The following is a 27,359-nucleotide window of genomic DNA, read 5'->3' as shown; positions in this document are numbered from 1 at the left end:
CGGGAACTTGTTAGTACAGTTAAACCTGCTTATAACGAACCTCCATATAACAAATTCCTGGATATAACGAAGTTTTTCTATTCCCCGCCGTTACTCCATAGAAGCACATGTATTTGAGACCTCTACGTAACGAAGTGGCAGCGGGAGACCCCCTTGATATAACGAAATTTCCCCTCCGACAACCTAGAGATTTCGCCCCAAATTTTGTCATTTTTGCGCGAGCAGCAACCGGAAGCACCTTCTCCGCCGCAATGAAATGCGAAGCGAGCACACGTGTGCGTGCGTGCGTGTGCGAGGCGGCCCTGCATCCCTCGACCCAGCGATCTTGCCGCCCCGGGCGTGACCTTTCCCCCTCCCGTCATTCAAACCTGATCCTGCCGCTTGCTGCAGCTGGCCTAGACCGCCAAGCTGGCACTCTCTCCTTTTCCAGTTGATGTTGCCGACGCCGCGCTGGTACACGCTGTGACACATCACACTCGATGAGCGCGGACACGCGCTGTCAAACGCTGTCAAACGCTGGCGGCGTGTGGAAGCACCACTGGAGAAGCGAGCGAAGTGACCTTCGTGCTGTTGTCTATCTCTTCAACGCAAACTGAGCGCTGAGAACACACAGCATGCACAAAGCTACGAGCCGCCGATGCACCTGCACTGCTATAGACTGTGCCCCAACGCAGATCGCTTTCAAGATACGGCCTGCGCGACCGCACGCCGCCGCACAGTACGCAGTTGATGCCAGAGTACAGTACAGTGCCGCCCCGCTATCCCTTCCCCCTCGCTCCCTTGCCGCTGCCTCGAGCGCAACGGAAGAAGGCGCGCTTCCTCCCTGCTTTTCTTGCGCGCGCTATATTTAGACGCGGTTGTCGGCTCCCCTCGCACGCTTTCACTCGCACATACAGCATACGGCGCGCGGCGACTGTGTTATTGTCCTTGGACCCCCCCCTTATACGGAATATCTATGAGCCAAAACCAATTTTAGGGCCACAACGCGTCATAGACACCATCTTCATATAGGAAATACGGATCTCAAGGGACATACTTTTGCTGGCGGAAACCGAAAATACGCCATAGTTGTCGCCCCCGCCACTTTGGGCAGCCAATGCCATCGTCAAGCTACCAAGCCAAGCAACATGAAAAGTCAAAATGGCCGCTTGGGCCAGCGCGGGGTGGCAGTTCGCAACGTATGATGCGGGAACAGTCCCACAGTTGCGACGCAACAGCGGGGTTACCATTGCATTGGGTTCTATGGGAGCTGTGCCGGGACCGGCCGAAAACGACGTAACAGCCGGGAAAACCCAGCCCCTGGGAACGTAACAGCGGGGTTCTACTGCAACACTATACGACGCTACGACGTCATCGTGACGCTTGCTCTTCCGTTTCCGATGCCTCGCGCTTGTGCGAAACGACGCGCGTCCACGCATCCGGTACTTGGTGTGACATTCCAAGGATGAGTGCCTTGACGAAAACGGAAAATGGGCGCGCGTTACAATTAAGGGCGCGTTAGAATCGAGTAAATACGGTAAGCGTTTCTTTTTCGATTTTTCGTGCCGAACCTGCATACAACGAAATCCTCTTTATAACGAATTTTTGGGGGAATTTGTCAATTTCGTTATATCCAGGTTTAACTATAAACTTGCTCAGAGCAGCTACCTTACCTGTGTCCTTTCACCATCAGATTTCCAACTACAGATTCAGGGACCAATGAGTGGAACTTTTTCACGAACACGATTTATTGCTCACAAAATTTGATGCATTAGTAAACTCGTAAAATGAGCCAAAATTCGTAAGCTTTACAAAAAATTTGTCGTAAGCTTTACAAAAAACTCGGACAGGGAGTTGCCCATGCAAAGTGGGGTGAAGTGGCAAAGAAAGCTTTGCTTAAAATGAAAACCTGTTAACCTTTCACGGGCGTTGGAGGCTCGCTGAAGCAGGCGGGCTCTCCCTCCTCGTAGGCCTCATGGAAGACGGGACAGGTGAGAAGCCGGTACTCCATCAGGACATCCCAGTAGGCATGCTGCACCGTGCTCTGCAGACGCTGCACCAGATGCTCCTGGTAGTCCTTGCCCACACACCACACTTGGAAGCGGATCATCGCCATGGGCCCTGCACAAGGACAGGACAGTGTTGTGTAAGAGGTGTGTGTAAAGGAACATTAAAGAGAAAAATTATTTTATTAGTAAATTGCCCTTCTACAAAGCCAAACAAAACAAAGCCCACTCTTACCGCGAGAAGAAGCTTGGTGAGACAGAAAAAAACGCAAGAACAAAAGACGGGTGGCAATGCCACATTGAAGTTCATGTACCAGCTCGCCATGACGTCATGAATATGGACAGCGTCTGCTCAGGCCTAATTAAATTTTTTTTTTTAACAGCAAGGATCAACTGGCATTGTATTCTGTACTGGCATCGTAGCTGAAGACTGTACTTGGTAAAAAAATTATGGTTGATCCCTCTTTCATAGGAATTGGTAGACCACGAAAGTGAAACCTGCCTTCACAGAAGCTGTTGCATGTTTGCTGCACAAACTCACGGTCCGCTGCAGCGAGAGGCACACGACTTGTGGGACGGCGACCTTGTTGCATGCTTGTTTCGCGCGCTGTGTCCTGTTGGCGAGCGGCGTTGAAATGTGCCAGGCGTCTCAACGCGCTGACTTGCTCGCAAGAAATTGATAAGGGCGTTTTAAGCCGCGTGTCGGTGCATGTGTCCGTGGTGTAATGGTTTCAATGTCGGGCTTCTGTACTAGAGGTCCTGGGCTTGAATCAATCCTGCCGTCGGACACTTTTAAAAATGTTTAATTCATTTATTACACAGTACTTCATTGAAAATGACGAGTTTACAAAGTCACGAAGCCATTTACACTTGGTTCATTATTCTGTGGCTACACCACGTTGGAGCCTCCGCTGCGCTGTGACCACTGAAATGCTCCCTGTCGGTGCTTGTTAGTGTCACGATGCAGTACTTCGCTTCCCTGCTCCTAGATTTACATTCCTAGTCACATTCATTGCAGGAAGTCATTCGTGAAAGCCGGCATAAAACACCTTTTGTGTTAAAAAAAAGAAACTTAAAATCTGTGGCATCACATTGCCATATTGGTGTCATCTGAAATTGCGTTTCCACTCACCAGGGCGCACAACTCGACTTGTTGAGTGCTCACTCATGCATGAATAAACTCGGAATCTCTTACCAGGCGTTCCATCGGCACTGGCATCACTGACTTCCTCACGAGAGAGGAACGACACCTCCTGGTATTCAGTAGGTGGTTCGGTGCCACTGAAGGCGCCCGCTTTGAGCAGTGGGCTGTTCAAGAACTGCACTGGCCGTCCCTGGGCGTCTACCACAGACAGTATGATGCAGGCAATTCCTGTGCAGTGGGAGAAATCAAATGCAAACTTGAAAATAGAAATGACCAGCATGAAAAACACAACTGTTCGTGCAAGACAAATGCAAGAAACAGTGTGTGTGTGTGTCTGTCCGACAACCATGGCTAAAGAATGAAAAGCCGGGAGGAAGCGCGCCTTCTTCCGTCACGCTTGAGGCAACGGGGGAGGGAGTATACAGGGCGGTGCTGTACTTTGGTATCAACTGCGTACTGCCGCGCGCGGTTCACATCTTGAAAGCGATCTGTGTTGGGGGCAGAGTCTAGGCAGTATAGGTGCATCGACGGCTCGTAGCTTTGTGTGTGCTGTGTGTTCTCGACACTCAGTTTGCGTTGAAGCGATAGATAACAGCACAAAGGTCACTTCGATGCTGCAGCGGCGCTTCGTCATGCCAGCGTTTGACAGCGCGTGTCCGAGCTCATCGAGTGTGATGTATTCATGTTTGCCTGTGCGCGCTGACACCATGCTTGTTAATATAGCTAATAAGCGAATGTTTACAAGTTTATAAGGATGATAAAACTACTGTCCTTACTTTGTGAAGCTGTCTACTAATTTGCTATCGCAATCGATGCTTCGGGTTTTGGGTGAAACTGCGACTTCTTTTCAAACGTAAGAATGAAAATAAAATTGTTTGCAGTTCACCACTACTCTCATTTCTCGATTTTTCCTATTTCTCGGCTCTTGCATTTCCTGGCTCTTACGCATTCTTTTTTTTTTTTTGCGGTCGAGTGAAAAACGTGTAAGGACTGTGTGGCGGAGACAACCACCGCAAGGCCGAGAGATGGCGCCACCGGACAGAGCGACATCATCATCACCGATACGAAGCCGAGAGATGGCACCACTGGACGGAGCGACATCGTGAGGATGGAGAAGGAGTCGTGGGAGGCCGAGGAGAGTGAATAAAGGGTTGTACTTGTTCGAGACGCGGTGTGCACGCTTCCTCCCTGACAAGTGGGGGCTCGTCCGGGATTGGAAATGGATAGCGTGAATGTTCCGGAGGAAGTAGTGCAGTACCTCGTCAACCAGACAGACGGATCGCCCATCCAGCGGGAACAGGTCGCCTCCCTGCTGCGGCAACGAGTGATGACCGCCGCCGTGACTACCGCGCCGGTAGGCCTAGGGGCGCCGGTGGCTGTGTCGCAGCCGCCTGCCGTGACTTGCATGCCATACGGGACATCAGAGCCGCCGAAGTTCACGGGATTCAACGACCTACAGTCGCTGGAGGTGTTCCTCGAACGTTTGGAGAACTTTTGCCTCGTGTCTGGTATCGACTCAGCCAGAAGGCTTAGTAACGTGGTGCCGGCCGCCTTGGAGGGCAGCGCTAAGCTGTGGTGGCGCTTTGTCGGCGTTTTCGCCACGTGGGAAGAGTTCACACAAGCGTTCCGCGCGGAGTTCGCTTCAATCGACTCGAAGCGCCGCCTGAAGGAAGAGCTTCAACAATGCACCCAGCACCCTGAGGAGAACCTGAAGGAGTTCATTTATGTCATATCGGCATACTATGACCGCATCGGTGAAACCGTACCGGAAGAGGAAAAAGTCCAGCGGGTTCTCCGCCAAATGCACCCGCAGCTCCAAGACCTCGCAGAAGGGTCAACCTTTACCACTCTGAGGGAGCTCGCGACGGAGGCGGACGGATTCATGGAAAGAGCGTGGCGGCGATGGCAGTACAAACCGCCGCCACCACCAACAAATCAGGTCGCAAAGGATTTGGCATTTCAACCACACAGGGCAGTCGCTAACGCTCTCGGACCGCGGCCCATGTCGGCGGCTGCCACCGTGGGCACCACTACGTCAGCCACAATGTCTCCGCCGTACCACTGGCCACTACACCCCGCGGCGGTCCAACCGTCCTATCTTCGTGATAGAATTCATCCCGCCCCCACCCTCCCTACGATGACGCAGCCGATCGCCTACACTTCGCAACCGGCCGCTCGTTGGCAGCAGCCCAACACACGACAAGTCCACTGCCAGCGCTGCGGAGGGATCGGCCATGTTGCCCGCCAATGCGCCACGGGCAGGCAAAATGTGCCGCCCAGGTGTTTTCAGTGCCATCAACTGGGGCACGTGCGGGCCGAATGCCCAGAGAATCAGTACTCGGGAAACATCCATTGGTAGATGCTACGCCGGCGGGCATCTACGACAGCGCGCTCCAGGTTGCGGCCACTGCTGGCAGAAAGGAACCCCTTCTCGACATCCGCATCGGAGCAACGACATTCCAGGCCCTCGTGGACACGGGATCCAGCATCAGCCTTCTGGGACAACAAGCGATGGCCGCCGCTGAAGCCACAGGAGCCAGTCACAAAAGAGAGGTACGCACGCTCCGCCTGGCCACGGGCTGGTCTCAATCTACGTCCTCGCTCCGATGCAAGATCCACTGGGCGGCAGGCTCCCGCCGCCAGCGGTTCCTGTGTGTGCCTGACCTCGGTAAGGACATTGTACTCGGGAGGGATTTCCTGACAGTGACTGGAATATCGCTCCATATTGCACTGGGAGGTTGGACAATTGGGACGGAACCGCAGTGCATGGTACCCTTCGTCAAAGGAGAGCAGCAGGTTAAGGGGGAGCTAGAATCATATGACCTGCAAGCAATCTTTACCGAGCAACCAATCTTCGCTGAGCAACCTAAGCCTATGGTCAGCTCTGAGGTCTCAACCGCCAATGACCCTGCTAGCTTTGCGGCTCAGATGAATGTTGATCCACGTCTGGTGCACGTGCTCGACACTTTCAGCCCAATTATTACAACTACCCCCGGGCGCACGACAATTGCTGAACATCGAATTGACACTGGGGACAGCCTACCTGTACGTTGCAAGCTTCGCCCCGTCAATGCCAAAAAACAGGCCATTATGGATAATTGCATCCATGACCTCCTAGAACAGGAGCTCATACGCCCGAGTACCAGTGAGTGGACGAGTGCTCCTGTTTTGGTCGCAAAAAAAGTCTGGTGGCTTCCGCCTCGCCATTGATTTCAAGTTTTGATCTGTCACAAGGCTTTTTCCAAATCCCAGTGTGCCAACCAGATATCCCTAAAACTGCATTTATCTGCCACCAGGGCACCTTTGAATTCACTAGGATGCCCTTCGGAGTGGCAGGTGGGCCAGCAACCTTCCAAACGTTGATGGACAGAGTTTTGGATGGTATAAATCATAAATTCGCAATGGCATTCCTCGATGATGTCCTGGTGTATTCAGACACTCTGGACAATCACGTGGAACACATCCAATGTGTACTCGAGCGCATCAGAGCCGCAGGCCTCACCATCAACCCAGACAAAATCCAACTCTGCCACCACTCGCTCAGGTTCCTTGGACATATTATTTCACCTGGGCAGTGTAGACCTGACAAAGACAAAGTGCTTGCTGTGTTGCACTACCCTCGACCAGCAACAGTCAAACAACTGCAAGCTTTCCTTGGCTTGGCGGGGTATTATCGAAGCTTCATACCTCGATTTTCGCTCACAGCCCACCCCCTCACCAGCCTTTTGAAGAAAGATGCACCCTGGCAGTGGACCAACCAGCAAGAGTGCGCATTCCAGAGTCTGAAGCAGTCCTTGGCCAATGATGCCGTGGTGAACCTGCCTGACCTCAACCAGCCCTTTGTGGTGGAAACAGATGCCAGTGGTATTGGAATAGCTGCTGTGCTACTCCAGGCAAGCCCCGAGGAGCTCAGACCTGTGTCATTCATAAGCAGGGTCTTCACGGAGGCAGAAAAACAGTACACTGTTCAGGAATGGGAGTGCCTGGCAGTGGTCTGGGCAGTCGATAAATTCAGACCTTACCTCGAATTCACGGAATTCGAAATTCATTGTGACCATTCTTCTCTCTCATGGATGTTTCAAACAAATCAAGCCTCACCTAGAGTCAAGCGGTGGGTCCTTAGGCTGCAAGGCCTTAACTGCAAGATCAAACACAGGAGAGGACTTGCCAACATTCCAGCAGATGCCCTTAGCAGAGCCCCCTTGAACTGTCCAGACAACCCAAGCCAGACTCTACCCGAAACTCTGTTCCCGATTACCGTTCAAGAGCCTGAGCAACACATAACGTTCGAGACAGTTGCCCCCCTGTCTGTGACAGACGATGTGACTCTCCTCAACGATATAGAATGCCTGATTGAGGAGCAAGGTCGTGATCCACTGTTCGCCAAGCTGAAAAGCGTCATGCAAGGTACAACCCTCCCAGAGAACGACCCACAATCACGCCTAATTAGGGACTTGGCTGCTTCGACAGAACTGGAGTCTACTGGGTTGCTCGTTCAGCACAGAGGGAACCAAAAGGTGCCTTGGCTACCAGAGTGCTTGCGGACTCTGGTGCTGAAAATGGCGCATGACCACCCCACGAGTGCACATGCGGGTTTTTTCAAGACATTGCAGCGGGTCTCTTCTCGTTTCGTATGGCTGGGCATGCGAGCAGATGTATCTAAATATGTCAGATGCTGCAAAGTTTGCCAGCGCTCCAAGGCAAATCGCCAAAAGCCAGCGGGCCTTATGAGCAGCCAGTGGGCCACTGCACCGATGGAGGAACTTAGTGTAGATGTCATTGGACCGTTACCACTCACACCATGGCGCCACCAGTACCTGCTGGTGGTGGTTGACAAGTTCACAAAGTTCATTGAATTGTTTCCTCTAAGAGCAGCTACCAGCCAAAACATTGTTGATTGTATGCGGCAAGTCTTCTGTCGGCATGGAGTACCAGTAGCAATTTCCAGCGACAACGGGCGCCCATTTGTCAGTACGCTTTGGAAGAGCCTCCTGAAGCAATGGGGCATAAAAGACCATCATACTGTGCCTTACCGCCCCGCTGGACAGATGGTAGAACGCCATAACGGTACAGTTAAGGAATGCCTCCGGGCCTACTGCACAAACCACAGGGAGTGGGACTCTCACATCCCCGAAATTGCCTTTGCTCTCCGCACGGCAGAGAGTGTTGTGACAGGCTACACGCCTGCCTTCCTGTGTTATGGTCGAGAGCTGCGCACTCCATGGGAACCACCTGGCACCAAGGACAACGTTGAACCGCCTGCCACGGCTTACCATGCCTTTTCCGAAGAAGTCCGCCAGTGCCTTGCCCAGGCCTTTGAATTTACTCACGGACAGCAAACTGCCGCTCAGGCAAAACAAAAGACATATTACGACCACCACAGGCGGCCAGTTACCCTGAAACCAGGCGATCTTGTTCTCCTGGACAGCCATACTTTAAGTAATGCAGCAACAGGCGTATCATCGAAGCTCGCACCGAGACGTTCAGGTCCCTATAGGATTACAAGGAATGTCGGTGCTAACAACTTCATGCTGACAGACCCAACGACAAGGCGCCGTCGCGGGATAGCCCATGCTGACCAGCTGACCGCGTATTATGAACCTCGACTGGACATGCCCGCGACGGGTTCACGTTCTACGGGGGGGAGACGTGTAAGGACTGTGTGGCGGAGACAACCACCGCAAGGCCGAGAGATGGCGCCACCGGACAGAGCGACATCATCATCACCGATACGAAGCCGAGAGATGGCGCCACTGGACGGAGCGACATCGTGAGGATGGAGAAGGAGTCGTGGGAGGCCGAGGAGAGTGAATAAAGGGTTGTACTTGTTCGAGACGCGGTGTGCACGCTTCCTCCCTGACAAACGAATAAGAGGGGCTCCACTGTATTTAGATTGTTCTAATACCTCTAGATGAGTTGATAAACTATTTTCAAATTGTATGATTTTTTTTCTTGTTACGTAGACTGTAGCACACTCTGTATTCTCTGTTTTTATGTTTGCTCGTAATCTGTGCTCACTCCTACTATGTCTTGCTATGCAAGATGGCAGTATTTGTAAATAAATAAACAAGTCTTCTGACATATTTAGAATGGACGTGCCGGCAGCCAAACAAATCTGCAACGGCTGCCCCACTAAAATTGAGAAAATAGGCTTTAGAGATGCATAACACGATTAGCCGATGGCATCGTTTCTTTTCTTTTCCTTCATTTTTTTTTCTTTTTGCCAGAGCAGTCATCAGTGAGACGTAGACAAGGTCAGCTCATTCTCAGCACTTAACAAGTTAAGCTATCCATACAAACAGTGCTACAACTGGCGTTCCACAACAAAGCACAAAGAGGTCCTGAAAATTGACAGGCACTTTACCGTTGCTGGGAGTGCCCCTGGTCATGAATCGGTTGAAGAGGAAGACATCTTCGTCCTTGTGGCACAACGCATGCGCAGGGTGCTCCACATATGGCTGTAAAAGATGCACACCTTATTAAAGTTGGCAGTACACAAGCACATTCAGAAATGTGTTCTATGGCAACATGAACGGTGCCAATCACAGTGGCACTCAGATTTTATGCCAAGCAGCAGCACTGCACGGTCAGCTAGTTCTACCTACCTAGTTCGTCTGTCCACTTACACAACAGAATGGGTTAAGCTAGCGTGTGACGGAAAACATCAAGCTGAATTTGCGCAACAAAACATTAACTGCCAGCGCCACGCAGTCAAGGTCACACTTCAGAGCGTCGTGATGACGCATGACAGGTGAACGCGAAATGCTCCCACGGCCTCAACCACCACAAAGCTTTAATATACTGAAGCACAACAGTGAACAAAAGCTTCGTTTGTAAACAAATTTTCTGCGCTGCTGGAGTTGAAAGAATTGCCACGTTCTGAATAACAGCACTATGGCAAATAAACTGATTTCAGAGTATGTTCCCTTTTCCGTTACATATTTGGCAAGTAAAGAGCCAAATGTCTTTTTTAGATTTTTCGACATATGGTATTTGTGTCAACATTTTATGTGTATTCCACAACTATTCAATTTATTAGCTTTGAAATTATTTGATACTAATTACTATTCACTTTGAATTCACTTCGAACCAAATAATTGATATTCGCACAAGCCTAAAGAAAACAGTTATGCAAATCCCAATGCGGCTAGAACAGGCCACAATTACACAGTGTCTCAGCAGCGCGAATTCCACTATTTTGCAGACAGCTCTATCGCTGGTTTTTTGTAACAAAGGAATTGGGGAACCCTTTACAGCACTGAAAAGCAACAAGGGAAAGGGACATATATGACAGAATTAAGAGATCAATGGGTGAGAGAGGAAACGCTGTCCCCATTGTTAAGAGTGGCGATGAGACAAAGGGACTGACAATCATAAGGACCGTATTTTCTGGGGCACAATATAAAGCATGCATCATTACTTCAGAACGCATGTGAAACAAAACCCGTTACAGGGTTTTTCAATCTCTGATCTCTCAAATTGGCTGTGTACAGATGCAGGCAACACTGAATAATTATAGTCATGGTGATAACACATTGCAAAAAAAAAAATTTGGCTAAATGACAATACTTTTTTTGTGCGACTTACCAAGACAGAGAGAGACTAGACCAGAAATGAGAGAAAAAACAAAAAGCAAAGATATTTTAACTCAATACACTAAAAGTAAGATTTCTTTGGACCGATCTATTCAGTTCGGTTTTGTAAGGTCGCGCACCCTAATGCCGGGCAGCCAACCATAATCACGTTGCTGAAGCGTGTTTTCTTCACGAACAGCGGGAAATCGCACTGTAGAAACTGCTGACACGGCTGAACGAAGCAACCGAAGCGCTAACCCTCGAACCGGAAGTCGCTAGCTCACGATATCGTCATTTTGCTATCCACCTATTATCAGCCTTTATTGACAATACTACAGGCAACATACCAGAAAAAAAAAATGCTTTTCTTATTGAGTTGCGATAATGAGTACAATGTTTCTGGATAAATGTCTTCGGCCAACATGAATGACAGTACAGTTAAACCTGCTTATAACGAACCTCCATATAACGAATTCCTGGATATAACGAAGTTTTTCGATTCCCCGCCGTTGCTCCATAGAAGCACATGTATTTGAGACCTCTACGTAACGAAGTGGCAGCGGGAGACCCCCTCGATATAACGAATTTTCCCCTCCGACCACCTAGAGATTTCGCCCCAAATTTTGTCATTTTTGCGCGAGCAGCAACCGGAAGCACCTTCTCCGCCGCGATGGAATGCGAAGCGAGCGCACGTGTGCGTGCGTGCGTGTGCGAGGCGGCCCTGCATCCCTCGACCCGGCGATCTTGCCGCCCGCCGCGGGCGTGACCTTTCCCCCTCCCTTCATTCAAATCTGATCCTGCCGCTTGCTGCAGCTGGCCTAGCCCGCCAAGCCGGCACTCTCTCCTTTTCCAGCTGATGTTGCCGACGCGCTGGTACACGCTGTGGCACATCAGACTCGATGAGAGCGGACACGCGCTGTCAAACGCTGGCGGCGTGTGGAAGCGCCGCTGGAGAAACGAGCGAAGTGACCTTCGTGCTGTTGTCTATCGCTTCAACGCAAACTGAGCGCCGAGAACACACAGCACGCAGAAAGCTACGAGCCGCCGACGCACCTACACTGCTAGACACTGCCCCAACGCAGATCGCTTTCAAGATACGGCCTGCGCGACCACGCACCGCCCCGCTATCCCTCCCCCCTCGCTCCCTTGCCGGTACCTCGAGCGCAACGGAAGAAGGCGCGCTTCCTCCCTGCTTTTCTTGCGCGCGCGAGATTTAGACGCGGTCGTCGGCTCCCCTCGCACGTTTTCTCTCGCACATAAAGCATTCGGCGCGCGGCGACTGCGTTATCGCCCTTGGACTTTAGGGCACGGCCACGCTAGCGGCAAAAACATGCAGCAAAAAAAGAAAGGCGCGGCAAAAGCAGCAGGAATCGGGGGGTCTTGCGGCATGCCGCACGAAATGGATTCGAGACCCATTTCTGCGACAAATGCCGCGTGCCGCGAGATAAAGAACCAATCAAGAGTGACGAGGGTGACGTCACGGAGCCATCTCAACTAAAGCCCCTATATATATATAGGGGCTTTAATCACAACCGGAACGCCGCTGGTCCGCGCCGGGTTTTCAATCGACGATCGTCGTCTCTCGCCTGAAACAATGAGCGCTCGCGGTGTTGCTCGCCCGTTCGGAGAGCGCGGGAGATCTTATCGAGCTGCCGCGCGGCGAGACGCGCGTGCCACGGTGGCCTCGCGGCATGGGGCTGACGCGCGGCAACTTGCCGCTCGCTGCATGACGCGCGCGTTTTGTGCTGCTAGCGCGGCCGTACCCTTATATACGGAATATCTATGAGCCAAAACCAATTTTAGGGCCACAACGCGTCATGGACACCATCTTTATATAGCAAATACGGATCTCAAGGGTTATACTTTTGCTGGCGGAAACTGAAAATACGTCATAGTTGTCGCCCCCGGCACTTTGGGCGGCCAATGCCATCGTCAAGCCACCAGGCCAAGCGACATGAAAAGTCAGAATGGCCGCTCGGGCCGGCGCGGGGTGGCAGTTCACTACGTATGATGCGGGAACGGTCCCACAGTTGCGACGCAACAGTGGGGTTACCAATCCATTGAGTTCTATGGGAGCTGTGCCGGGACCGGTCGAAAATGACGTAACAGCCGGGAAAACGCAGCCCCCGGTAACGTAACAGCGAGGTTCTACTGTAACACTCTACGATGCCATGACGCCATCGTGACGCTCGCCCTTCGTTTCCGATGCCTCGCGCTTTTGCGAAACGACACGCGTCCACGCATCCGGTACCTGGTGTGACATTCCGAGAATGAGTGCTTCGACGAAAACGGAAAACGGGTGCGCGTTACAATTGAGGGCGCGTTAGAATCGAGTAAATACGGTAAACGTTTATTTTTCGAATTTTCGTGCCGAACCTGCATATAACGAAATCCTCTTTATAACGAAGTTTTTCGGGACTTTGTCAATTTCGTTATTTCCAGGTTTAACTGTATTAGGAGAGATACTGGGGCGTGTTGGTGGGAATTAATCTTTAGAAAATGACAGGCAGCAAGCATCATTTATTGGTTTAGAGCAGGAACACAGGACGACGTAGAAGAAGCTTGACATGCGACTCGCTTTCTTTTGAAAGCACGGTAAGGAGATATACCAATGCAAGATCGCCAGCTGCAGTGTCACACACATGATGCAAAACATATGAAATGTACACCTATGGTTCATATATGACGAGAGCTATCTACAAATTCCAAACGAAGCCATAGGTGACTTGGGCTGAAGCGCACTTCCAGTGTTCTGCCTGGAGTTTCCCCCCTGAAAAGGTTCCCTGAAAATAATTTTTTTTCTTTTCATTGATTGTATTTATTCCCGGTGTGTCTTGGACATATAGATAGAAAATGAACTATTTATATGTGCCGTCATTATAGAGTAAAAGGACACTAGAGGTGAATGTTAAGTTAAGCAAGCAATTAAAGTGTAAAGGTAGAACACGATATGTGACTCTCCCGAGACATTCCAGTACTAGCCTGATTACGTCGTAACACCTCATTATAACTTGTCACTAGTACTCAGCAACTGACAATAAAAAAGACAACTGCACTGAATTATAAGACAGAAGCCAAAGCTACTTGTCTACTTCTATACAATTCCTAGAAAAAAGAACTTACTGACGTTACCCTTGGCAATGACACCTGTGGTCAAAAGGTCTAGCTTCTGCTCAATTCCACGCTGCCTGCGTTTTGGTAGTCTCAGTATCACGTAGTGCTGCACTGGTTTTGCTGGCTCGCAAAGCTCATACTAACTGCAAGCAGCGGAAAATGCCACGTCTATGTGACTTCATGGCTCAGTTTTTGGCCGCGCTTTTGCGGTTCATGCAAACAAACCACAGCACCTAGTAGCACTGGCTCTCTGGCACCATTTTACTTATAGCTTAACCCCTCCCCCCCCCTTATTGCATTCTAGAAATGTTCGGGTATTTGCTCACATTGACAATCATCATTGATTGCTCCTGTACAATTTTTTCACTGCGCTATGTCAAGGATAAAGCTGAGGATGAGGGGGCCTGAGTCAATGATGACACAATAATAATGATGACTTGACAATGACAAGGACAGCAGCATAACGAAACAAAAAAAAAAGAATGGATGGACACAGCAAATGCACTTCAGAGCTTTCAACTGTCGTCACATTAAAAGGGGACAGGAAATGCTGTTCCCAGTAAACAAGCAGCTTTCTTTGTGAAAAAAGTCGAACAATGTGTCTCTAAGCTCTCACCTTGAAATGGTTCTCCGGTTTTGGGTCGGTGTATTTGGGTGTTGGCAAGAAAGTGTGCAAGTCCTGGCGCAAATATTCCATCAGTGCCTGTAGGTAGGGCAGCAGCTGGGCCTGAACTGTGCAGTACAGCTGTGTTGTCGGCTCCTTCTGGGGCTTCTGGATGAACTGCATGAGAGGGAACACAATAGAACGCTCGACAGACTGCTGCTTGCTACTGTGAACACTTTGATCAAATGACACCTGAAGGAACTCGTAACTCATCCTACACAAGAAGTGAGAGACATCTGTAGCACTGAACACCATAACTGATGTGCCTTGTGATTTTACTTACAGTGGAATCTCGATAAACGGAAATCCCTTAAATGGAACTGCCGCTTAAAAGGAACACAATCCTCATGGTTCGTTGGTTTTGTATTCATACAACTCTTCAGCGTTGTCTCTCAGTAAATGGAACTCATAAACGGAACCGATTTCCCTGGTTCCTTGAGGTTCCGTTTAAAGAGAGTCCACTGTATACGCAGAACATCAGTGCCATAAAAACAAATCCACCACTGCATTACTATCCCTTCTTGGAGACATTTACAACAACATACTTACCACCTGCTTCAAAAAGGAAGAGCCAAAATTCATAAGAACAAGTGCAGTGGAGATGATAATGTCTTTCTTTGGCAACATAATAGTGGCAGCGGCAGACATCAGTGAATGTGATAGTCACTATTTAACAAAAATTCTCTAATTCACTTTGAATTACTTTAGGATATACATTGCAAGTGGAGAATTTAAATCAGGTCAGTGTTCTCAAGGTGTCTTCGATTGCTGGGAATCCTGTAACTAACAGCAGTTTCGAGATACAGTTGAACCTCATTGAAGTGAAGTCGTTGGCACCAGAAAAAATATTCACTTTAGTATCAGTGCTTTTGCTAGAGCTGTAGTTCACTGTTTTTCCTTTCTGTAACTACGAAAAAATATTTTCTAAGCATGGTTGGGTGATTCTCAAGAAAAAGAGTGCAAATTTGTTCTTTATTGAAACACAGATTACACATCTTTGGCTATGTCCTTGCGTTTCATCGTCTCGGCATCAACTTCATAAAGCAGCATCTATTTGTCAAGTAGAGACAGAATGTTCAGTTTTGACATGAGGGCTATTTTTTTTCTTTACCTACACTGGAAACACAAGTGTAGCCTGTGTAGGAAATCAATATTTTTTCTTTATTGGTGCTGGAAATGTGTAGCTCCACCCACCTACATGAAGCCATTTTTTTACAGCAGAAGTTTCCAAAAGTGTGAGTTAAAACTTCGTCATTGTCAGTAAGTCATACTTATTCATGCATTCCGCTTTTATATTTATTACTTTTGTTTTGCTCAATGGCACTGCTATGCACATTCCTCTGAATATTTCTCGGAAAGCTGATTTTTTTTTCCTTTTTATATATCCATTTGCTTCACTTTACCTGTCTTCAGATTCAAATTTTACTAGAGTTACAATTACTCTTGCAGCGCTCGCATACCTGGACATCGTCAATGGTGAGATTGCACGCAGGGTTTCGTGCCAAGGTGGTTGTGAGGACTTCCAAGACTGCATCATCCAGACGATTCTGCATGGCTGAGACTAGCTCCTCTTTGATGGCAAAACCTGCGCAGGAAATAAATTTGGGTAAGTCACCTGTTCCCCGCTGGAAGCTAAAACTTGCGAGAGCACTCGCCTATCTTGGGTCCCCTGACGTTCACTTCCCCCCATGAAACCTGTGACCGATTGTGATAGTGTCTGTGCTTCTTACTTTCTTTATCTCTACTTGCTGTCACTTTACCTCCCCCTCCCCTCTCTCCCCAGCGTAGGGTAGCAAACTGAATCTTCCCATCTGGTTAAGCTCCCTGCCTTTGCCCTTTCTTCTCTCTCTCACAAACGTAAGCACATTGGAGTGAAGACGTACGCCCAGGCCTGTTTTGTGCTCCTAATCCATACAGGAAGCCTTTTGCGGGACAGTCCCACGAAGGGTACTGGCAAGCGTGCAGAACACCGCCAGTACCCTTGTTCAGTAAACAATGAACTACTTAGGCATCAATCAGCGCCCGGCATGGGCGAACATTCTCTTGGTATGCTTGCATAGTGGGTCAAACTTTTTCTATTCGTCAGCGTGTTTCATCGAGAAACTATTCCTTGTATGTATATTGGCTAGCTGGCATTTTTGTATAAAAGGAGCAATAAATGCCCCTTTCGCATGTTCGCACTACTCTGTGCCATGTTCTTTGTTGCAAAGAACACTTGAGGGCCCCCAAACTTGAACTCTCTAATAATAAGAAACATAGTAAGGCCTGCTGAATGCCTTTTCACTAGCAACGCTTCTGCCTTTTCAATAAAACTCCATGCTTGTAGTCTGCACCACTCTGGCCTTCAATGGGAAACAGAAGAATACCTGCCAACTTCTTCAACTAGACCTGCCATCAAATGACCCTTCTTCACAATTTGCAGGTTTAACAGGAAGCTTTAGCTCGGGCCCAACTCCGATGCCGCCTATTCAAACACATGAAAAACACACCGAAACGCTTTTCTGGCATAACCAGAGGGCCGATTTCAATGAATGTTTTTGCATTTGAGAGAGAGTTAAATTCTTGTTACTGTTGGTAACGGAATTAATTTAGGGCCTGGATTATCAACCGTCTCCCTATAACCACTTGCGCTGTTGCACCGCCTTGGGCGCAATAACGACAGGATTAATACACAACACGCCTAAGTCTTGACTCATCTCCTTCACAAGATTAACGCAGTCAGAAAAGGCCAAAGGAATTTTCAAAAAGTTAGTAAGTTTGAAAAAAAAAAAAGAATAAAAGCATGAAATTTGCAAATTCGCAGCTCTGCTCCAAGAACAGATATCACAGTTCAGTAAACTGCATACGTTACGGAATACAAAGCGGACAATTTTGAAATATCAATTTGTATCTTACATGAAGTTACATTGTTTACAAGGGTTTTGCAGAAGTCCTACTCGCATATTAGTGGTATGTGTAATACATCCATTTTGTTCGTTTTAGATGTACTATTAGATGCAATTTACAGAATTGTTACATCATTTGTCATTGCTGAGTCACTGAGTTGTAAACTCGCTAGCTTCGTTTTCTGAAAACCTGAGATTTTCAACAATTTTTATTGAAACATTGACGGTTTAAATCAAAAGCTCGCCACTACCAAGCAATAGATTCTAACTTTTTCTTTTTTAATGCAACAAGCCTCATCACACTTGGCACAGTGGTTGCCGAGAAAAACGATTCCTCCTTTCCCGTGCATTCAGATAGGTGCTTCTGAGCCACAGCTTCCTCTTACATCTCTGGTGAAGCTGGCTACTGGTGCAGGCAACGTGCGAAAAGAAGACTTCTACTTGTGTGCCCTGTGGGTATGCGCGACTCTCACGCGTCTCCTGATGTTTTCCCCGCATGGCTCCTGTCTCCTGTAATCTGGCTTCGCCGCGTGGCGTTACAGCGGCAGCGTATTGCACGAGATGGCGCGAGTGTTGCGCTGCTGGCGGCACCTAGCGGCGGGGTCACGTGGGCGCAAAAGGAAGAAGGCGCTTCTCTCTTCGGCTTGGGATCGGCGAGCAGCACGCACGGACTCTTCGAGCGTGCGCCGGCCCGCTTCGCGAGACCGTCTCGCGAGGCTAGGAGCAGGACACCGGTATGGACGAACACGTAACGTTCGAACGCGCCACCGTTCGCGTGACCGTACACCTGAAGGACTAGGCAATGGTGTCATAGCATGGGGCGAACATATTCGCTCGCTATCCGGTCGCAGTGAGTCGAACTTCCTTGATTTGTCGCGCACCCACGTGAATGTTCTATGGGTAGTAATTCAGCTAGCATGCATTAGTGTATGAAAGGCGCAATAAATGCCCTTTTGATTGTTTGCACTACTGTGTTGTTGTTCCTTTGTCCCAAGAGCAAGTGTGAGACCCCACAGCCGACAGAGTGCAAATTGCCACAATTGTGCAAGCAACTTTCTCTATGGCTTTTGTTTCCCTGGAAAATGAAACGTTCAAGGAGGGATGCAGGTGGCATTAGTGTAAGCAATGCACAGCAGACAAAAATGAGAAAGTGTGCTTAGAATCTCTTTGCTTTCTTGGTTTACATGCTTTGAATTATTCAGCACACCAAGGGCGCATGCACTTTACCTGAAATATACAGTCAAACCCACTTATAAACAATCCCCAAAATAACAATAGCAATAGCTGTAAAAAGCTCTTCAAAATGATCGTACTGAAAATGAACCAATCCTTGCTCTCTCACCTGGTTGGACGATTCCGTGCACATTCATGACGACACACTGCTGTGGTTTGCTGCGGCTGCCCGAGGCAAGCGACGTCACGCTGACTGTATCGTGAGACTGGTCCCGGTCCGAGTGACCGGAGCTCAACCGGGGTCGGAAGTCCTGTTATCAGTAACAAAGTAAAGGGCCCCGTGAACAATGCTCACAAGTTAACCGAAAGGTGTATCAAATCTGTTCCATCATTAATTTACAAGTGCCGAACCATTTAACTTTTCTGTCTGGGTAACTTCATTCGGAATCACATGACTTAGCTGCCTACAAAAAGTGCACCCATGAAAATATGCAACACAAGACTGCTATAATTAGAATCATCAGGCTCTAATTTGCAAATGCTGACAAAGATGTGCACAGCACTCAAGTGTGTCAATTCCTGTAATGTCGCAAATACATCACTTTGAGGGGTTTACACATGTGCATGCACCACCTTGTGCTCTTCACAGATACGAGCTACTTTTTGTATTGTTTCTTTTTGTACATAATTATTTCTATTGAGCCTGGAAAAACCGGCACATGTGCAATGTGATAGAAACCAACGTTGGTCTCGTGAAAATGTCAGACAATAACCTAATGATCCTAATAAGAAATACGCAATAAAAATTTGCTGCCTGACATCTGCAGTGCCTCTTTGGAATTTTTCCTACATTTTACCAAGGTTAACTTCGTATCGCAATAATTAACCTTCTTCAGACATGCACTGATAATTTGTGCCTGAATGGGTTTACTTACAGCTTCACAGCCCCTACCCAAAATGCACAAATGGTTCAGTAAGCAGTGCAGTGATACGTGAACTAGAGATCTCATCGCGAGGACAGTGCGCTCAGTGACACTCTGCTATACCACAGCGCATGCGCTCATATTAGCGGTGTGTGAATATCAAACTTTAAATTTCCAAGTGAATTCGAGTAATGAAAATCAAGTGTGAATCGAATAGAATATTTTTCAAATATTTTTCGAATACAAATACTGTGAACTCACGATAATTCAAAATCTCTTAATTCGAATTGATGGATAATTCAAACTGCTCTGTTTGTCCGGGTGAAGTCCTACGTATTTCAATAGAGAAGAACTCCAGCGAATTCGAACTCCAAAAACCATTGAACGGTTATTTGAAACAAAATCTCTCACTCTCGTGCATCACTTTTCAGACACACCCGAGTGAAAGGCGAAAGTTCGATACGTCGCTCATTCTTCTTGCGCATCTTTCCTCATCATTTTTACGGCCCGTGACCATAATGTCATGGAAAAATACACAGGAAGCCAAGACTGAACCAGAGCAAGCAGAGCAGCATGTGCCCTCCTTTCCCCTCTGGCTTAAAAGGAGCAGAAAGAAGCCCCCAGCGCCCGCCTGATCACGTTCCTGTGTGCTAACTTACGCCACCCCTCCTAGCGAGCGCTCAATCACACCATCTCCCACATTGGGCCCGCAACAGTACGACATGCGTCATGTCACCATCCTTCTTGGCTCACCGTCACGTTTTACTCGCACCCAGAACAAACGGTGTGCGAGGTGCGATCTTATCGCATTTGGACTTTATACAGAACCTAGGCTTCCTCCAGCACATTTCGCGTGATGATGGAGGAAAGATTAGACTTTTTCAATGCAAGCCCAGTGACTGCTTTGGTTTTGCATGCTGTACTGCACAATTGATTGGGTGCTATATTTAAAGGGGCTCTCCTTAGTTCAAACTCTATTTTATTCGAATAAACTTCCAATCCCCTCAAAGTTCCGAGTTAACGAGCTTCTATCATACTATTGACTTTGCAAAAATGCTATTGTTTCACCAACCTAACGTACGAACAAATGAGCAAGTTTATTGCACAGCAAATAATGTATAGGAAAATTATGCTTTGTGGTCAATGAAGTTCTCGAGTACAGATACTTTTGCTTGACATTATCACAACTGCAGTTATCTAATGTTGTCATGAAGGAAAGATAGCTGCTTGACATGTTCAGTGTTCAGGGGGCAGTGACTCACCATGTCACAATTCTTTCAGACACCGAAAAGAGACGCTCACAGGACACACTAGTGTCTGGTACCGTATCTCTTTGCAAATCGAACCAACAATGGGCACCATTCTTACACCACTACTCGCATGGATCTTCATTTTGGTCCCAAAATTTCATCATGCACATATCTTTCAACCTGTCCTTAATGGCAGTGAGAGTTGCTCCTACAATCAAGTGAAAATTGCTGCTGGTTGATGAGCTTATCAAAGTCTTTCCACAGTGCTGATGTGGGAGTAGCCCCTTCAGGAGTTTTCGTTGTTCTGGGTTCCTTGGTGTTGAAATTTTCCTTGCTTCTTCTAAAGCCGAAACCTAAATTAAATTCTGGAGTTTTATGTGCCAAAATTATCTCATTATGAGGCAGATTAATTTTGGGCTTCCAGATTAACTTTGAGCACCTGGGGATCTTTAATGCGCTCCCAATGCACGGGACACGGCCATTTTTGCATATGCCCCACACCTTGGATTTGATCTCGCGACCTCATGCTTAGCAGTGCAGCACCACTGCCGCTAAGCCACCACAGCAGGTCTTCTAAAGCCAACTTTTGACCCCAGTTTGCCATTGAAGCATCCTGGTAGTACTCAACATTGCCAAGCTTTCTACTTGGTCCAATTTGTTGTTTGGAAACTGTGTTTTTAGGAACTTAGCCAAATTAGTAGCAGATTCCACATGGCAGCTGGTGTTGTCCAGATGCAAGAAGAGGCAGCACAGTGTGAATACTTGAGCTGATAGTGTCGGGTAGCCGTAAGCACCGGCAGTGGCGCAATGACAGTGCCCCCTTTTTATTTTTGATATGCTTCACTGCATGGCAAATATGCTTCACAATACCTTCTGCATGCCTCGCCACATAACACAACTCTATTACGGCAAAGCTGACTCAAAGAACCGACACCAGCAGTTTTGGGGAGTTTGGACATTTTTCAAATAGTAAAAGTTAAAAGTATCTTCCGAATCAAATCCAATACCAACCAATTCTAATCAAATATCCAAAGTTTCGAATATTCGCACACCTCTAGTTCATGCCTGTGTCTCTGTCTCTTGTATGCAGAACTCAATAAAAAAACCTAACCTAACCAATGCTAAAGCAATTTACTATGTGGTAATTTGCGAGCATAGACAATTCTCACACACTGTATGCAGCAGATAGAAGTCAATGTTGCCGAAAACAAAGAGTTCAAACCACTGCTTTAAATTTTCACGCCACTTTCATCGTAACATTTTTAATTTATTTTTATAGTATACTAGGAACAAAGAATTCTGCACTGTCTTTCAATCCCTCAAAGTGTCACTGGGAAAAGCACAGAAAGTGAATGAGCATTTAAGGCAAATTGTAGTTCAAATAAATCCACAATTCAGTCTTACAAATTCCTCGTCCTGATCACAGGCTGCTTTCTTCTGCACCAAGCTGACCAGAGAGGAGCTCCTTGAACCTGCGAGAATGGGAACACAATGATGGCAATTAAAAAAAAAAGCAATAAAAAAAGGTGAGTAGGGTGAGTTTTGAAGACAACTGTAAAAATTTCATACAGAAACAGTTGTCTAAGTATGTGTAAGCATTGTGCCACTTGCTCATCTCCACACAACGCGGTGTCATTATCAATCTAATAAAACTTGATCCGACCAACGTAAACACTTATCGAGCTTTATGGGTCGTTATCAAACTTATCGGACTACATCGAGTCCTTATCAACCCTTATCAGTTGTTATCACCCTTATTGAACTCGACCGGACCCTTATCAGCCTTTATCAGTCATTATCAACCTGCGAAAGTGGATGTCCAGCGAAGTTGTTGCAAAACCACCCCTTCAACTGTTGAGGGACGTAGGCAATGCGTTATTGATGGTTCAGATGCTCGTTTTGAGTTTGTTCTTTATTGAAACGTATGCTGTTCTGCGTGTTGTATGGATGATTTCAAAGAATGTATGCACTGTTCGCTTCCCATTGCTGAGCGCTTGTAGCCTCAGTCTTATGGGGGGCATGAGCCATTGCATTCGTCTTACGTGACGGACTGACAGGTTTCTCGTTGGGGAGGCACAGAAATGCTTACGCATTCAACACATAATGTCACGCTGGATGACCCAGAATTTCTACTTTCAAGAATGTGCTGCTGTGCAAACCGTAACAGCGAGAAATGATGGCAAATGTTGTGTTGAATTTGACCCTTTGAGGGTCAAATTCTTTCACCAATTGCAAGCCCCCAGGATAAAATATTTTTATTGCAGAATTAAAATCTTCAGACTGACCTATTTCGAAAGCATTTATTGCAATTTTTTTAGAGTGACCATAAAGTGACAAAAAATATTTCTCGCTGGTAGACATGCATTACTCATTCATGACTACAGATGGGTTTCCATAAATACTTCTAATAAGAATAAAAACGTAGATACACTGAAATAGATATATTACAATTTGGCACTTGGGTAGTAGTCTGCATCGGAGGAATCGCCGCTCGACTCTCTTGCAGCAGAGCAACCAGCACGCACACCCATACCGTAATCGAACTGCGCATGTCAGCACACGCAAGCAAACTTGATGGTTGTGCACCCATCACAAAAACCAAACGCGTTAGAAACTTGTAGTAATCCTTCATTCCATCGCAAAGGAGGGGGCAATCAGTTCTTGCGAGCCAAGTCTTCAGCATAGTTTGTGTGCAGTGGCATCACTTATAAAATACCAGAACCTGCCTGTGAACAAATGTAATCACACCCCTGTGAGCCTTTGAGAGATTAGAAACCAGACAGACTTCAGTTTTCATGAGCACAACAAATGGAAACAGCCTGCGAGACGGAACCAAAACTCACCGCTACGCGCTATCGAACGCGAGGATGCGTGAGCAGTCGCTGAAATGCCAGCGTAAACAAGCTGTGGAATGAAAACCCTAAGACTACGGAGCAAAAAATAAATTCCTTGTATCCACACAAAGTGGCAGCACTTGCTGGGCCACAAAGAGTTGAAAAATTTGTGCGTTTTTCAGGCATACAGATGGCGCGGTAAATATACAGCATCGACCATTTGGGACTTGTTCGCAGCACGCATATTCATGGCACTGACCCTCAAAGGGTTAAAAGGCACAAGTCCCGAACAGGCTGAATATCTGTGCAGTTTACATATGCAACCAGTTAAGTGAGTGGAGCCCTCGTGTTGACAGTGCATATGGGTGCAGGCCATAGACCTTTTGGGAAAGTGCCAAGCTGGCTTTTTTTACAATGCAGAAATGTCCAAGGTATGGCTGCCAGCACCCTTTGAAAACGGTGATGACTCTGCAGTTGGTGCACTGTTAATGCTTTCACGAGTTAAGTATGATGGGGAGGAAGGCACCAAAGCAAAAAAAGAATGCACTAGCCTCACACTAATCAGCACTTTTGCTATCTGGGTGTCGACATACTTTGAGCAATGTGCGGTAAGGGAAAGCCAGCTTGGCACTTTTTTAAATGATCCAGTATGGGCTGTGTGCCCACACTTTGTGCAAATTCAGCTTTCTCCTAAATGCTGTGCCCTGAAACTCTACAAATTTTAGCCTGGGAGTTTGCTAGGCGTCTCCACTTGGAACGAATTCTCAGAACTACGCCAGCTCTCCCTGGCCTGTGTCACGTGGAAATGCCACCATGCATTCGGTTTGCTATTCCGGCATCAGCAAATATTCTGGCAGGTCGTTGCACATCGCACTTCACAGCTATCACCGTCAACCCATTGCGATAAGCCTCTTCACCTATCTGTTTCACAGTGCATGTGGTGTAGTGCCGTTGGCAGCGTATTGCACGCTTTTATAATAGGCAATAACCCTGCCGCAGGTGGCCTGAAGTGAGCATCATGTTTTGCTTTGGTGGCTAGTAGCATCGTATTCCGGCGTTACCCACTAGCTCTATGTTGTTTTGGTTTTCCATTGCTGTCTTAAAATGGCAACGCGTGTCCGGGGGTTGCTCCGGCCCCACGAGCTCGACGTACGTGGTCGTCTCGTGCAGCAGCAATTCTCGTCAAATGGTCCTGTGAAAACTTTCCGTCATAACTTGCCTTCACAACTTCATGTCAAAAATTCTTGTAAAAAATTATTGCCAAAACTTCCTGCCAAAATTCTCCGCTTGAAGAAGCTGCTGACCCAGACCGAATTCAACTAGCACAAACATAAGCTAGCCGAAGGTGGGAGGGGAAAAAAAAAGAAAAAAAAAGAAAACGTGTATCGAGTCGCTTGGGAACCACCATATTGGCGCACGCCGGTGTCTCATGCTGCAACGATTCATGGAATGCTTCGCATTACGTAAGCATCACCTACAGTTGAGTCTGCTGAATTTTTTGTGATACTTTTTCCCGGTTAGTACGTTTTTTCCATTTTATTGCGATAGCAATTATATGGACACTCCAAGCGCATTTTTGCCATCGCCGTCGCTGTTGTAGTGATGTTCCGTATAAAGTCCAACAGAGATGAAATTGTTGCCGCACGACATGCGTTGTGTGTGCGAGTGAAAGCGTGCGAGGGTGAGCCGGCAACCGCAGCTTAATCTCGCACACACGAGAGAGGAAGGTGGCCGGAAGCGCGCACTCTTTGTTCGCTCGCGGGGCATGGAGAGAAGGCGATGGAGACGGTAGGGGCGGGGGGTGCGTTCTGCTCTTGCAGCTGCTACTGACGGAGCTTCCGCGCGGGCACCGTATCTTGAAAGCGATCTGCTATGTGGCCGAAGTGTGCGCCGCGGGGATCTCATCTTCAAAGCGATCTGTGATGGGTACAAAGTGCAAAAGTTCATGCGCCAAGTGCCGGTAGCTTTGTATGCGCTGTGCTTTCGACGTTTAGTTCACGTTGAAGCGAGACGCAAGACAGCGCGAAAGTCAATTTGCCCGCTGCTGCTGGTGCGCTTTCTCATTCCATTGTTTTAAACAGTTTCCACGGTCATCGAGCGAGATGTGTTCATGTTTACCTGTGTGCGCGTGACACCATGCTTGTTTATTTAGTTAGTAAGCGGATATTTTCAACATTATACAACCGATAAAACTACTATCCTTACTTCGTATTTGCTATCGCAATCGATGCTTCGCCTTTTGGGGAAACTGCAACTTTTTTTACCGAAGCATATGAACGAGGTTCTACTGTATCAACGACTATTCCACAGCACGAGCAACTTGCAATGATCGTGAGCAAGAAATAAGTCAACTTTTGTATGTTCAACACGACCTTGGAAATGCAAATCGGTAAGTTGCCACTTTTCATAATCTCTGGAAACTGTCTGAGAGGTGCGGAGATCTCGGCTATAAAGCTTCGGATAGACATATTTTATATTTGGAATTATCAATACATTCTCTTTTAGGTTCAATATATCCGGGATCGACTGTAATTGTCCAATTTTCTTATTGCCAGCCTGCTGCAATGACATGTGCACCTCATAGCTGGTGGGTATGACGTAAATCAAAGCACACTGCCCTACTGCAATGCGGGAAGCCATGGGCCACAGCTAATCTCGGAGGTCATCCAGAGGAACTGCGTGTTCTCACTACTGCATAATTTTTGACAAGCTGTACTGACGGAGTTCTTTTTTTTTTTCAGTCTTGGTATCATAAACATCTGCTTTTGCAAACCTATCGTGATGCATCTACTCATATTTAAAACAAAAAAAATTTGCGCCGAGGCTGCTCTACATCCATACTATCTGAAACTAGGCATTTTACACTGCCCAAAATTTAGTTGCAGTTGGCTTTTAACTACTGTTGTTGTAATGGTGAACACATTTTAACTGGTAAGGCTAAATTCCTACAGCATACAGTTCAGTAGCCTCTCCACCTGGGCTATGGATTTTAACAAGTAATTTCCAGAAGTTGGGTGCACTACAGAAGTGCACGGAGGATGTAAACATACCTGAAAATGACACATCATCTTCGGCACGGCCATGTCGTCCATGACAGGGCACTTCGTGAAGCCTAAAACAAGGCAAAAACGAACAGAAAATAAAATTCACAGCCTGCACTCAACACGAATAAAGATAAACGACAAATGTAACAAAGACGCAATGCTATAATAGCCTTGTGTTTTTTGCAAGAACTCATGTAAGCAGGTAAGACTGTTAAATGACAAATCCAAATGGGAACTGCTTACACAGAGTTGAAAAAAAAATAAAACAATTGCAACACAAAATTCGATTGGTGAACAGCAAAATACTTGTTCCTCATAACGACTACATCCCGTATTTACTCGTGTAATGCCCACCTTCATGTATGGCCCCCACACCCACTTTGGAGCACGATAATTTTTTGAGAAAATGTTTCACTAAACCTCATGCACATACCCGCATGCTGATTCCCACAAGCCACTACTAGATGGCACTAATTACTGCCCTTTTCTTACCGCAAGTAGAAAACGGAACCCGAGATCTCCTGGTAGACAAACATGTTCTTGCGGTTATTCACCGAAAACTGAGTCAGCACAGCTCTCAGGGCTTGCAAACCTGGCAGAAGTGGAGAGAAAATTCATGGAATACAACGTTTACTGGAGAAGAAACAGAATTACGTGAAGAATTTTTTTTTTTTTCACCAAATGATTGCAATGCATGATTGAGGCATGCAAAAATTTCTTTGTTTCTTTGCATTGGTAGCAACATGTGATGACATGTGATGTCAAGCTG

General features: G+C 47.3%; 1 protein-coding gene across 4 annotated transcripts in view; it reads right to left on the bottom strand.

Moving 5' to 3' along the window:
• The window catches only part of LOC119433727 (KICSTOR complex protein SZT2), a 235,877-nt gene that overhangs the window by 51,419 nt on the left and 157,099 nt on the right, over window positions 1-27,359 (bottom strand). For all 4 annotated transcript variants that reach the window (XR_007464166.1, XM_049658168.1, XM_049658169.1 and 1 more), the window contains 9 exons: window positions 27,083-27,182; window positions 26,597-26,658; window positions 22,117-22,184; window positions 18,709-18,850; window positions 15,942-16,066; window positions 14,434-14,598; window positions 9,494-9,587; window positions 3,181-3,357; window positions 1,897-2,100 (listed from right to left, as the gene is read on the bottom strand). Coding sequence is in view for 3 of the 4 variants with exons in the window: in XM_049658168.1 (XP_049514125.1) it covers window positions 1,897-2,100; window positions 3,181-3,357; window positions 9,494-9,587; window positions 14,434-14,598; window positions 15,942-16,066; window positions 18,709-18,850; window positions 22,117-22,184; window positions 26,597-26,658; window positions 27,083-27,182 (1,137 nt within the window). In the remaining variant the exon portion in view is untranslated. The remainder of the gene's footprint in view (window positions 1-1,896; window positions 2,101-3,180; window positions 3,358-9,493; window positions 9,588-14,433; window positions 14,599-15,941; window positions 16,067-18,708; window positions 18,851-22,116; window positions 22,185-26,596; window positions 26,659-27,082; window positions 27,183-27,359) is intronic.

Source organism: Dermacentor silvarum, chromosome 11, assembly GCF_013339745.2.
Source record: "Dermacentor silvarum isolate Dsil-2018 chromosome 11, BIME_Dsil_1.4, whole genome shotgun sequence".
Taxonomy (NCBI): Eukaryota; Metazoa; Arthropoda; class Arachnida; order Ixodida; family Ixodidae; genus Dermacentor; species Dermacentor silvarum.
This window is presented reverse-complemented; position numbering and strand designations above follow the sequence as displayed.